The sequence below is a fragment of the Hemiscyllium ocellatum genome, chromosome 22, assembly GCF_020745735.1.
Source record: "Hemiscyllium ocellatum isolate sHemOce1 chromosome 22, sHemOce1.pat.X.cur, whole genome shotgun sequence".
NCBI lineage: Eukaryota > Metazoa > Chordata > Chondrichthyes > Orectolobiformes > Hemiscylliidae > Hemiscyllium > Hemiscyllium ocellatum.
The window spans coordinates 1,131,517-1,145,262 of NC_083422.1; the positions used below are offsets into that span (position 1 = coordinate 1,131,517).

At 39.7% G+C, this 13,746-nt stretch overlaps 2 protein-coding genes across 3 annotated transcripts in view; both read left to right on the plus strand.

Moving 5' to 3' along the window:
• ccar1 (cell division cycle and apoptosis regulator 1) overlaps positions 1-2,384 on the plus strand; it is a 142,542-nt gene extending 140,158 nt beyond the window's left edge. For both annotated transcript variants that reach the window (XM_060841816.1, XM_060841815.1), the window contains exon 25: positions 2,128-2,384. In XM_060841816.1, coding sequence (XP_060697799.1) covers positions 2,128-2,184 — 57 coding nt within the window. In that variant the 3' untranslated portion in view covers positions 2,185-2,384. The remainder of the gene's footprint in view (positions 1-2,127) is intronic.
• The window catches only part of stox1 (storkhead box 1), a 67,791-nt gene continuing 56,388 nt past the window's right edge, over positions 2,344-13,746 (plus strand). The window contains exons 1-2 of the mRNA XM_060841818.1: positions 2,344-2,388; positions 7,581-7,646. Coding sequence (XP_060697801.1) covers positions 7,610-7,646 — 37 coding nt within the window. The 5' untranslated portion in view covers positions 2,344-2,388; positions 7,581-7,609. The remainder of the gene's footprint in view (positions 2,389-7,580; positions 7,647-13,746) is intronic.

Genomic DNA, 13,746 nt, shown 5'->3' on the forward strand with positions numbered 1-13,746 from the left:
GTGGAGTTTGCATGTTCTCCCCGTGCCTGCGTGGGTTTTCCTCTGGATGTTCCCATAGTCCAAAGATATGCAGGTCAGGTGAATTGGCCATGCTAAATTGCCCACAATGTTAGGTGCATTAGTCAGAGGGAAATGGGTCTGGGCGGCTTACACTTTGGAGGGTCGCTGTGGGCTGGTCAGCCCGAAGGGCCTGTTTCCATATGTAGGGAATCTAATCTAATCTAAATTACACTTGAGTTGATACAAGTAAACCAAATATAGTGAAACTGCTTCTTTACAAAGACAAACCTTCACTTAAGTATTCAGTATTTCACTTTTATATTTAACTTAAGTGGTTTAAGTTCCTTAGGTCAAGAAACATTCACTAAGTTTGAGTTCCCCAACAACATTGCTAACATGATAATTGGGAATCCAGTCATGCAGGGCTATAATTCTGTTACGGTTTTATGTGAATAGTCGATCAGAAATACTTGGCTTTTGTAACTCCACATTTTTATTAACAGCTTTTTTTGATCGCTTTACTCAGCCTGAAGAGTTTATGTACTTGCCTGCATTTTCAAAGGATGCCTTCCTAAAGGTATCTTGGGGCTAGATCCAAAGGGGTATTTAGAAGGGAAGAAACATAAAGTATTACTCCAGCCTTCACCAATGCAAACTGCCCATCCACTCCAGTGCCCTTTACCTATCTCCATGCTAACTTTGTGTCTACTTCCACCTGCCCTTCTTCAACCACCCCCCTTCAAACTCATTGAGTGTTGACAACTGGGTGGGCGGCTCAGTGGTTAGCACTGCTGCCTCACAGAGTCAGAGACCCGGGTTCAATTCCCGACTAAGGAGACTGACCGTGTCTGCGTGGGTTTCCTCCGGGTGCTCCGGTTTCCTTCCAAAAGATGTGCAAGTCAGGTGAATTGGCCATGCTAAATTGCCCGTAGTTAGGTAAAGGGGTAAATGTAGGGGAATGGGTTGCGCTTCGGCAGGTCAGTGTGGACTTGTTGGGCCGAAGGGCCTGTTTCCACATTGTAAGTAATCTAATCTAATCTAATCTAAAAAAAGGTGCCCATGCACATTGGAAAAGAAGCTGCAATTTAGTTACTGAAGTTCTAGATTTCAGACAATGCGCTATTGAGAAAAGCACTGCCATTTGTGAATATACATTTAGCATGTCGCACAGCTCCAAGGGTTCAATGCCCCTTTTGCCCATTGTATTCGTGGGATATGGGTGCCATTGGCTAGCTCAGCATTTATTGACCATTCCTAATTACCCAAAGAGCAGTTAAGAATCAACTACATTACTGTGGGTCTGAAATCACATGTCGGCCAAACCAAATAAGGACAGTCATTTTCTTCCCTAAAGGATATTATTGAATCAGATGGGTTTTCCTGATAGCAATGGTTTTATGGTCATCATTAGTCTCTTAGTCTCTAAATTTTTACTGAATTCAAATTCTACCATCTACCATGGCAGGATTCAAACCCACATCTCCAGAACATTACCTGGATCACTGGATTAGCAGTCTAGTGGTAATGCTACTAGGCATTACCTCCCACAAAACAGTCCCAAAGGACACCCATATTCTTTTCCATGTAGGATTTTTAACCCCTAACCCAGACTACTGGGACCATATCCATAGGGTACCTCAGCTGTCCAGAGAGGTAGCCAAAGTCAAACAAAGTGCACTGAGATCAGACTTGCTCTGTCCTGGTGTAACCTGTAGATATCAGTGACTCCATAATCTCATTCCATTGGAGGCTGCAAATCATTTTAATATCTAGCTGCACGCATGTTCTAATGATACCCCATGGCCAATACTGCAAGGGAATGTGGTTCCCATCATCTTCTAGCACTTTTCTAATGTCAAATTAGGGCTGAATCTGTTCCATTTAGGGAATGAACCTGATTTCAGATTCTGCACCGATCACACTGAGCTATTGGCACTGCACATCTCAGTGCTCCCATACAATGTAGTCATGATTTGGAGATGCCGGTTTTGATTTTCAACTTCATACAATGGTAGGAACTCGTCAACCTGTGCTTTCACATCTAATTCATCTTTCTTACATTTGACATTTCATATTTGCTTCAATCTGTCACTAATTTATTATGTTCCTTTAATTGTTTTCAAACAGGGTGAAGTTTCATCTGAAGACCAGGGAAAATCCAGGGAAAATGGAGCACCTGCATGATGTGTGGTTTGGGGCTCCCAGTGTAGTCACTATATTGTTATATTATTATTTTACGGAGTTGCAGCTGACCAAAGCACTGCATGTGTCATGAAGTTTTGTAGTTTAAGGAAGTGTTTGTAGAACAAAAGATGTACAAAATTCTGAATAACCATTAACTGTTTAAACAAAAAAAGAGCAAAAGTGGACTTCCTAACTGCTTCAAAGGTCAGTAGTTATTCAACTAAACATACTTTTGCATTGCAAAATGTTTTTAGAGAAACATTAACTTTCTATGTTAATAAAGTATAAGAAACCAGACATGCAAGCTTATTGGTCACCTGACTCATCACATTTTCTCTGTTAAATTGACTGGGCTGACCCATCACTTTTTTCTCTAAGGCCTAAACTCTCATTTGCAGAGAGAATATAGAATGGGTTCATTATGATAACTGTCATAGAGTGTGTTTGCAGATTATACTGAGATTGTAAAGGGGAGACAGGTATAATGGAAATGGCACTGGACAAGTCATCCAGAAACTTCCCAACAGTTGGTGAAAATTGAACTTTGATTTCAGTGATGGTGACCATGAAACTACCATCAATTGTCATGAAACCCCATTTCTTTTTATTATTCACTGGGTTTGGGTGCCCATTTATTGCCCATTCCAGTTTCTCTTGAGAAGGTGATGCTGGGCTACCACCTTTAACCATTTGGTATAGGTGGATCCACAAAGCTATTGGGGCTAGAGTTCCAGGATTTTGACCCAGTGATGATGCAAGGATAGCAATATATTTACAAGTCAAGATGGTGAGTGGCTTGGAGAGTTTATTACATGTGGTGTTCCCATATATCTGCTGCCCTTCTAGTAATAGATAAAGTGGTCATGGATTTGGGAGGTGCTGTCTAAGCAGCCTTGGTCAAATTCTGCAGATGATATACACTGCTGTTACTGAGCATTTGTGGTGGAGGAGGAAGTGACTTTTTGTAGATGTGATGCTGGTCAGGCAGACTGTTTTGTCCTGGAGGGTGTCAAGCTTCTTGAATGTTGTCAGTGTTGCACTCATTCAGGTCAAGTATGGTGCATTATATCACTTGTAACTTGTTCCTTGTAAATGGTGGACAGGCTTTGGGGAGTCAGGACACAAGTTACTTGCTTCAGGATTCTGATCTGCTCTTATAATCTGTATATATGGCTAATTCTATTCAACTCTGATAAATGATAGCCCTCAGGATATATATAGTAGGGGATTCAACAGTGGTAATACCATTAAATGTTATGGGGCAATGGATCAGATTTTTGTGTTGTAGATGGTTATTGCTTGGCATTAATATGGTACGAAAGTGATGAACTTTCAGAGACATCTAGACATCAGAGAACACCCTCAATTCTGACATCATGATGGAGATGAAGGGAAACCTCTCAGAACAGAAGGACCTTGGTCTGCATGTCTACCAATCCTTTAAGTGAGCAAGACGTGTAGATAAAGTGGTTGAGATGGTATATGGGATACTTGCCTTTGTTAGCTAAGGCATAGAGTTTAGGAGCAGGGAGACTTGTGGAAATCTGTATAAAATGTTGGTCAATCCACAGCTTGAATATTGTGTGCAGTTCTGGAGAGGGTTCAGAGGAGGTTGAGCAAGGTGTTGTCTAGGCTGGAGAGTTTTAGTTATGAAAAGAGATTGGATAGAGTTTAAGGTTGTTTTTAAAGAAGTGAATGGTAAGGGGATCATAATTAAAATGTATAAACTTTTAAGTGGATCAGTGGGATAGCAAAGAAGGAACTTTGACCTGTACATTCTCAATTTGACAAATCCAAACTGGTCATTACAGCCTTTTCAGTCTGCTCTCGATCATCAGCATAATGGTGGCAGGATCATCAAGAGTACTGTTTGCTGAGCAATACCCTACTCACTGGTTTATCTTGAGCCAGGGCCACTTGGCTGCTTCATTGTAGCCTTGGTGCAGCCTTTTATCTGAATTCCAGAGTTGAGATGAGAATGAATGTCCATAACATCACAGCAGCATTTGACTGAGTATGGCATCAAGGTGCCCTAGCAAACGTAAAGTGTCAATGGCAACTGGGAGGGAAAGCTTTCTGATTTGAGTCAAACAAAAGAAGATGGTTGTGGTTTGTGAAAGTCATTCAGTTTAACTCCAGGACATCTCTGCAGGAGTTCTTCAGGTTTGTGCCCTGGGCCCATCACCTTCAACTGTTTCATCACTGACCTTTCCTCCATAATACTGTCAGAAGCGGGAGGTTTGCTGATCACTGCACAATGTCCAGCATCATTTGCAACTCCTTGGATAAGAAAGCAGTCCATGTTCAAATGCAGCAATATCATGACAATATCCAGGCTTTTCATTGACGATTAGCAAATAATATTCACAACACAGGCAATTATTATCTTCAATAAGAGAGAGTCTACCATCCCCTCTTGAAACTCAATGGCATTGCCATAAGTTAATCACAAATATTGACAAGCAAGAGCAGGTCAAAATCCAGGCATCTTGCAGTTTATAACTTGCCTGATGATTCCCCAAAGCCTGTCCATCTCCAAGGCACAAGTCAGGAATGTGATGGAGTATTTCCACAGGCCTGGATGAGTGCCGCTCTAATAACTCTAGAAACGTTACACCATCGCAATTCTTTCAGTGTAGCAGTGTGAAAATCATGGAATCCTATCTCTAATGACATTGTGGGTCAACTCACAGCACATGGACTGCAGTGCTTTAAGAAAGCAGCACTGTCACCTTCTCAAAGGCATTTGAAGATGGTCACTAAATACTGGCCCAGGCAATGACATCCACATCTCCTGAATGAAAAAGACAAAAATGACTGAGCAAACCACTCAGCTGGATACAAATGCATGAAGAGAATAACTAAAATAGGAGTTGAAAATTGCCATTTGATCCTTTGAGTCTGCTGCACAATTCAACAACTTCATGGCTGTTTTCAACACCACCTTCATACTATTGACACAGCCCTCAATTCCTAAAGATCTCTTGACCTTCTTGAATATGACCAATGACTGAGCATCTCTGTAATGGAGATTTCCAAATATCTACAACCCTCAAGGTGAAACCAAATTGATTAATCTCAGACTGGCCTTATGCTGTGGGTTCTCCAACCAGGGTATCATTTTCTCAATCTATTGTCAGTCCACTTAAATTTCATATGTTTCAATTAGATATCACTTTACTCTTCTAAACCAGGGCTTTCCACATGTGAATGGAAAGTTTCTCAAGTTGGGTCACAAGCTGAAATATTGGAGTCAGGAGCTCCAAGGCAGCATTACTACTTTGCTACCTAATATTGTGGTCTTAACCTCTCTCAGCTGCAGTCTTTTCCTCCCCCTCCACCACTCTGTTGGGTTGTGCCATTTTCAAGCCTTGAAATGGGGTCACAGTCGAAAAGCATTGTTCTAAATTTCAGGGTATATCATCTAAACTAATTATTCTCTTCATGGAGCAGTCTTCTTGACCTGGAAGTCAAGTGAATCCTTTTACACTCCTCCTCAGACTGCTGTGTCCTTCTACAGGCACAGAGACAAAACTCACTTGTGTTTGGCTTCACCAATGAATCACACTGCTATGGGTCTGGACTTGCATGTAGATCAGATCATGTAAGGATGGCATATTTCCTTCCCTGAAGAAATATTCACCATTATTGGTGAATTAGTTTTGTTTCCAAATATATTAACTGAATTTAAATACTACCAGCTGTTGTGGTGAGATTTGAACCCATATTCCCAAACATCTATGATTATCTTAGTTTTCTGGATTATTAACCAATTAGCCTTTGCTAGGTAATATTACCTTAAATCTCTCTCAGCTACAGTGAGTGTCATCTAGGGAATTTTTGTGCCCCAAAGAGCCTGCAAAATTATTGAGTTGTGTGTTTTTTTTAAATTCACTCATGGGTGTCAGTTGCTGAGAAAGTATTTATTGCCCATCCCTAGTTGCCCTGGAGAAGGTGGTGGTGAATTTTCTTCTTGAACTGCTAGAGTCTGTGCTGTAGGTATACCCACAGTACTATTAAGAGGAAGCTTGAGGATTCTGACACTGCAACAATGAAAGAACAGTGATCTATCCTAAGTAAGGATGGTTAGTGATTTCAGGAACTTGCAGGTTGTGGACTTCCCATGTAACTGCTGCCCTAATTAACTCTTTATTACATATACTCAATCCAAAATAGCCTGATTCCTTTTTGATTTAGGAAACTATTCTGTATGCATTACAAACAGATACAAATAACTGTCCTCTGGGTGGACTGCAGCAGATGTTTAAAATTATTTTTGTCAATCTGATGAGTGTTTAACTCTTCAAGTACTATGACTATTCAAAATACACAATCTTTTGAAAGTTCTGGAAAAATGAAATGACACACATTGTCCTTAACACCAGGTAGATTCTTTAAAAAATCTGTGCACCTGAGAGAAAAAGACACCCTCAAATGCAGGTTGCTATAAGATTTTTGAGTTTCCTAAATAAAGTCAGTCTCATATATGGATCCTGTAGTTTAATGTGAAGAATGGTTTTGTGCCATGTTTAGTGATTTTTCTGGAGTCTTCAGAGAGACCATGTAAAGTCTTGGTGGAAGATTTTCATTTTTCCTGTGAGGTCAGCAGCTGTTTAGGTTGCATCAACCTGGTCAGTTACAGGTAAAGCAAACACTTGCAGAGTGGAGGGAAGGAGGGAGACGGGTCACACTGTTATCTCTTTGTGGTCTGACTATGGGAAAATAGTGTAATTTTTAACAGCTTGCTTTTGCCTGACCTCCGTTCACAGACTCGTCAGTTATTGTCTTCAGTCCTCATTCCAAGTCCATTATTTACATTGATTAGAGTAGCGAGTTGATGGAACTCCCTCAGCCCAAGTCCAAAGTGATTTAAATTCAAAAGATTGAGCCATGTCTCCATGAGCATGGGGGCCCTCATTTTAAGTCTTTAAATTGTTTCTTAATGTCCTTTGGCCTTGTTTACAGTATCTTTTCACATTTTATTCTTCCTTCCTTCCATCCTGGTTGCATTATTGAGTTTTTTGCATCATGCTGTCAAGAGGCCCTCTGGTTGTCCGGCTAGGTTTAGTACCATTGTTCCTGTACTGTATAGTCAAGATCATTGTATTTTTATAAATAATCTTCTCTTTGGGTATTGAAGTCATTTTTTAAAATTTTCTTTGTACTAGCAGAGGAACTGCTGCAACCTTTTTAAAATAATTCTTTACTGTACTCTACAGTACTTCAGTACGCTACAATAGTTGGGGAATTTGTCCTTCCACCTATATTGTACATTTCTGCAAAGAAGCTTGGTTTCTTCATTGAAGGTTTTGTCTACTTGAGGTAGGAACGTACTGTGAAGCACAGTAGAGGGCAACCCCACCCCCAATCTGATGATTCATTTTCTGCGGTTTCAGTTTCCCGCACACCAAACATAATATGGGGAATGTTCCAGATCCAGGGTCCAGGAGGCTGCCAGGAAGGTACGTTTCCCATTTAAATGAATGGGTGCACTCCTATCCATGATTTCGGGCTTTCACAGTAGGTCATGGAACGTTAACCCTGTGGGTTCAGAGGTACTACTATATTTCAATTTTCAGTCAAAAAGTTGTTTTCAAGAACCTAATATTGATACCTATGGGAAATCACACTTAAGTTGGCTTTCGCTGCTAAAGTTTGAAATTTTGGAAACATAGTATCTGCATTTAAAAATTAACATTATGTCTGAATGTTCAAGAGGGGTTCAGATTTAGGCCATTCAAATTGATTAATCTGGTGGACCACTTCCACACCATATGACTTCTTCCTATGTAGTTTGCAAGGTGAAGTTATGTAAATGCTCAGCCATTTTGAACTGTATCATTTAGTCATTTAAAAAAAATTGTCAGTCTTTTTAAAGGTTGTTCAGCTCATTTAAGTAAATAAAATCAAATTCAATATAAAACCTGGCCTTTTAACTGCAATACCCCAAAGTGTAGGTATTTGCTTTTAGCAAAGTAAAATCACACATTCATTCTCAAAGATTCAACCAATCAGTGACTTTATTCTGTGGAGTTTACAATCAGTTTCCTGCTGTTTTTGAGATTTTCAGCGTCACAATGATTATGGTATAAAAAGAGACCATTTTGCACATCATGCCTTTCTAACTGAAAATATTTTTTCTCATATCACCGTTGCTATTTTTGCACAATGCTTTAAATGTACATCCTCTCATTCTTGTTCCTTTTAAAAGCGGAAACAGTTTACCCCATTCTACTCTATCCTGCTCTCCTGATTTTGAAAACCTCTATCAGACCTCCACTGAGCCTCTTTCTCTCCAGGAAGAATACTTCTAATTTCTTCAATCTAGCCTCACAACCAAAGTTTCATATCCCTGGAGCCATTCTTGCACATCCTTCTGAACTCTCTCCAATGTGTTCATATCCTCCCTATAATGTGGTATGCAGAAATGTACACAGTTGACGTCTAGCAGGTATCATTTTGTGTTAATTCAAACCCAAGAGAGACAACATTCACTGTTACTGTACTTTTTTTCCCTTGTGATGTCTGTAATCTTCAAGTGAAATGGTTTAAGTAGCAGGCTTCATTGGAATAACTTAGAGTCATACAGTCCTCCAACACAGAGATAGGCCCTTTGGTCCAAACTGGTCCATGCCCACCAAAATGTGCATCCATTCTAACCCCATCTTCCTGCACTTGGCCCATATCCTTCTAAACCTTTCTTATCTATTTATTTGACCAAATGCCTTTTAAATGTTGTTAATCCACACACCTCAACCACTTCCCATGGCAGCTCATTCATTTGCATAATATCCTCTAGATAAAAAGACATTGCCCCTCCGTTTCATTTTTATTCTTTCCCCTCGGACTTTAAACTGATTCCCTATAGTCCTCGATATCCCTTTTCCTCAGGAAAAAGGCTGAGTGCATTCAGCTTATCCATGCCCCTCATGATTGTATATGCTTCTATAAGACACCCCCTCCCTATATCCAGTGCGCTAAAGAAAATGTTTTGGCTTGTCCAATCACTCCCTATAATCAGACCATTGAGTCCTGGCAACATCTTTGTAGATTTCTTCTTGCACTCCTTGTAGTTTAATAATCCTTCCCATAACAAGGTGACCAAAACTGAATACAATTCTCTAAGTGCAGTCTCATCAATGTTCTACACAACTGCAAACATAACTTCACAACTTCTATACTCAGTGCCCTGACTGAAGGCCAAGGTGCCAAAAGCCGCCTTCACTGTCCTGTCTACCTATGACTCCATTTTCAGAGGACTGTACACCTGAACTCCAAGGTCCCTCTGTTCCACTACACTCCTTAATATCCTACCATTCACCATGAAACTCCTACCTTGACTTGACCTTCCAAAGTGCAAGACCTCACACTTATCTATATTAAACTCCATTTGCCACTTCTTGACCCACTTCGCCAGCTGATCAAGATCCTGCTGCAATTTCTGATTATCTTGCTCACCTCCTTGAAAATTTCAGCCAAATTTGTTAGGCATGAACTCCCTGTAACAAGGACATGCTGACTACCCTTGATCAAACCTTGCTTCTCAAAATGGCAATTCATTTTTGCCTTAAAAATTTTCTCTAATCGTTTCCTGCACAATAGTTTTTTAATTTTCTTGACAACACCTCTTTGCGCGCACACTCAAACAGGCAAAGAGGAAATAATGTTCTGGGTAGAGGACAAACTAAGAAAGCAATTCATTGGTATCTGCTCACAATTTTGAGGCCACCAGTGATTTTCCTTTTTTTTTCAATTTTTCTTGTGGAGCTAAGAGTTGAATTTTAAAACACTATATCATAGAGTCCTCCAACACAGAGTCAGGCCGTTTGGTCCAAACTGTGTTTTAAAAGGGGATAAAACAAATGTACATGTTTGCTGTTGGTGACTGGCCTGCAAGATAATACAACTTAATTACTAACCTGAGAAACGCTTTGGCACCCAGTGGTGCCATGTGCAGGTTTAACAGCTATTTGGATGTTGATTTGATTTTTCCAAGCAGAATCTGTGCTACCCAGCCAACCACAAAATATTGGTTCTTGTTTTTAAAAAAAAATGAGACTGGTTTTAGCAGGCGCAGAGTGATTTTGGAAGCGTCAGGACAAGCTCCTATTTTTTACTTTGTTTTCCATCCAGTTAAAGAATTGCTGAATGTTCTGAGAAAAGGATCCCAGTATGTAAGAAGTGAGAAAATATATCAATAAGTCTAATAAAGGTGTTTAACTAGTTTGACTTTAAAATTAGATTTACAGTTACATCCCAGTGAACAGCTTATTAGCCAAGGATCGTAATGTTTGTTATCCATCATTTGAAACTGTTTAATTGAACTAGCAAATTACAATTCTTCTTAATTTATCCCTTAATTGTCTGTCTGAGAGAGTGTAGAAGTTATGTTCAAAGAAGATCGGTTTTAAGTCATAGAATTTAATCAGATGACATTTTCAAGCCAAAGTTATAGTATTAAGAATAAATTGTTAAGTTATAAACTTTGTGTCCAAGATCTGTTGTTATTGGTAAAGTCTGGCTTGGAACAATTGGACAACTTTTGAATCATTGAATATTTTAGTTTTATTATGTTTGAATCCAGTGTTAGGGAGGCTGATTTGATTTTGCTTGTTACCCTGCATCGTAACTACAGAAAACTGTTGTTGTGCTGATCAGAAGGCTGCTTCTTGATCTTCTTTTTCTGGATGTTTCCCTGGTTTTCAGGAGACACAGGTTGACTGCTTCACATTTATTAATTGAAATGTATGACTTAACAGCAACTACTGGAAGACAAATTGGTTTTCTTCAGGCTTAAGATAGCTTTCATTGCAGCGAATACAAGGTCTAATGAGTTCTCTATCATGATCACAACCCCAGTGACCTGAAAGTCAAATTACATAGTTGTTGGTAAGCAGAAGGCCTTTGTCATCAATAACTGGCCACTAGTCCACAGTCCAATTAGCTAGCTTGCCAACCAAAGCTCCATTTGTCAATTGCTCAACTACCAGTTGTGTACATACTGTTTACAATGAGTATCAGATTACTTACCTTCAAACATGTGAACAATATTTTGTTTTTAAAAGTTATTTTCTCATTTCAGTCCACAATTAAAAAGATAAAGCAACACAGTCCTTACTCATGTCACTAAACTAATTTTTGATCCACTCATCACACTCCCCTGTATCGCACAGTCTTTTACTTTTCTGACCAGTCTGCAATGTGTCTTGTCAAATGCCTTACAAAAACCTATGTAGACAATACTAAGTTCACTATCCTCGGCAATCCTCCTTGTTACTTACTCAAAACTCCCTAGCAAAACCATGCTAATACTGTTTAATTAGTCTCTTTCTAAGTGACAGTTATCCTGTCCCTCAACATTGATTCCAATAGTTTGCCCACCTTTGAGATCTGAATGACCATTTTGTAATTATTTCACACCCTCTTAAACAATCATACAACACTCATAAACCTCCAGTCCTCTGTCTCATCTATAATTAGTGAGGATTCAAAAATGACCATCCAAAATATGTTAGTTCCTCCCTGACTTTCTTTAGTAACCTTGACATAATCCATCTAGCCTTGATGATTTATTCAACTTCAAGGGTGTCATTACTTCAGCAGTTACTCTTACTTAATGTTCATTTTATCTAATATTTCACACATTCCTTGAACTGTATCATCCCAAGCTCAGTAAGACCCTGCCCCACATATTTTGCATCTAGTGTATTTATACTAGGTTGTGCTTGATTTTAGATTAGATTCCCTACAGTATGGAAACAGGCCCTTCAGCCCAACAAGTCCACAACGACCCTCCAAAGATTAACCTACCTAGATTCATTCCCCTACCCCATATTTACTCCTGACTAATGCACCTAACACTCTGGGCATTTTAGCATAGCAAATTAACTTGACCTGCACATTTTTGTATTGTGGGAGGAAACCAGAGGAAACCCATGCAGACATGGGAGGATGTGTAAAGTCCACACAGACAATTGCCCAAGGTGGGAATTGAACCCGGGTCCCTGGCACTGTGAGGCAGCAGTGCTAACCACTAGATGACCGTGCTGCCAATGTTTCTGTTTTCCTGATTTGCTTTATTTTAGTTTCATCTCTCTGCTTTCTATATTCTTCTAGGTTTTCATCAAAACATGGAAAATAGGAGCTGGAGGAGGCCATTTGCCCCTTCAAGCATGCTCCACCATTTAATATGACAATGGCTGATCATCCAACTGAATACCCTGTCCCTGCTTTTTCCCCATATACTTTGATTCCTTTAGCCCTAAGACAATATCTAACTCCTTCTTGAAAACATCCAGTGTTTTGCTTTCGGTGGCAGAGAATCCCACAGTCTTGCAAATCAGTGAAGAAATCTCTCCTCGCCTTAGTCCTAAATGTCTGGTTCTGGACTTCCTGGATATCAGGAATGCATGCCGACCTTACGTTTAACCTGTCTAGTTTTATTAGAATTTTATAAGTTTCTGTGAGATCCTGCCTTATTCTTCTAACTGTCAGTGAATATAATCCAAACCAATCCAGTGTCACTTCAAATGTCAATTGCGCCATCCAAGGTATCAGTCTAGTAAACCTTTGTTGTACTCTCTTCATAGCCAGCATATCTTTCTTCAGACCAATACTTGTGGTCTGTACAATTGCAGAAAGCCGTGCTCCTGTACTCAAATTCTTTAGCTATGAAGGCTGACATACCATTTGTTGTCTTCACTGCCTGTTGCATGCTGACTTTAAGTGACTGGTATGCAAAATAGACAGGGCTCATTACAGTTTACCCTTTCCCAATCTATCGCCTTTCAAATAATCTGCATTCCTGTTTTTGTTTCTCAATTGGATAATCATAATACTTAATCTGCAATGCATTTGCCCACTCACCCAACGTGTCCGAATCTCACTGAGGCATAGAATCGCAGAATTCGACAATATAGAAGGAGACTTCCATGTTTGTATTGGCTCCCAAAAGAGCTACCCAGTTGGTCCCACTTCTGGCCCTATCTCTGTAGGCCTCTAATTTCATCCCTTTCAAATGTATAATCCAGTTCTTTAGAAATCTCCTGTGGAATCTGCCCTCATCGCTCTTCTAGACAACACATTCCAAATCTTAACTTTGAGTAAAGTTTCTCCTTATCTCATTCCTGACTTTTTCGCTGACAGTTTTGACATTATGACCACTCATTTCTGACATACCAACTAGTGGCAACAGATTATCCTTCCTTACCCTATCAAAATTGTTCATAATTGTGAAACACCTCAGTATCTAAAATCCTTCATTCCTGGTATCATTCTTGTACATCTCCTTTGAACCCTCTCCAAGGCTTTAATATGCTTTCTTAAATAAAATGGCTCAAACTAAACACAATACTCCAAATATGATCTGACCAATGATTTGTACAGGTATGGCATCACTTCCTTGTTTTTTTTATTCATTCACGAGATGAGAGCATCGCTGGCTAGGCAGCAATTATTGCCAATTCCTAATTGCCCAGAGGGCAGATAAGAGTCAACCACACTGCTGTGGATCTGGAGTCACGTGTAGGGCAGACCAGGTGAGGGTGGCAGTTTCCTTCCCTG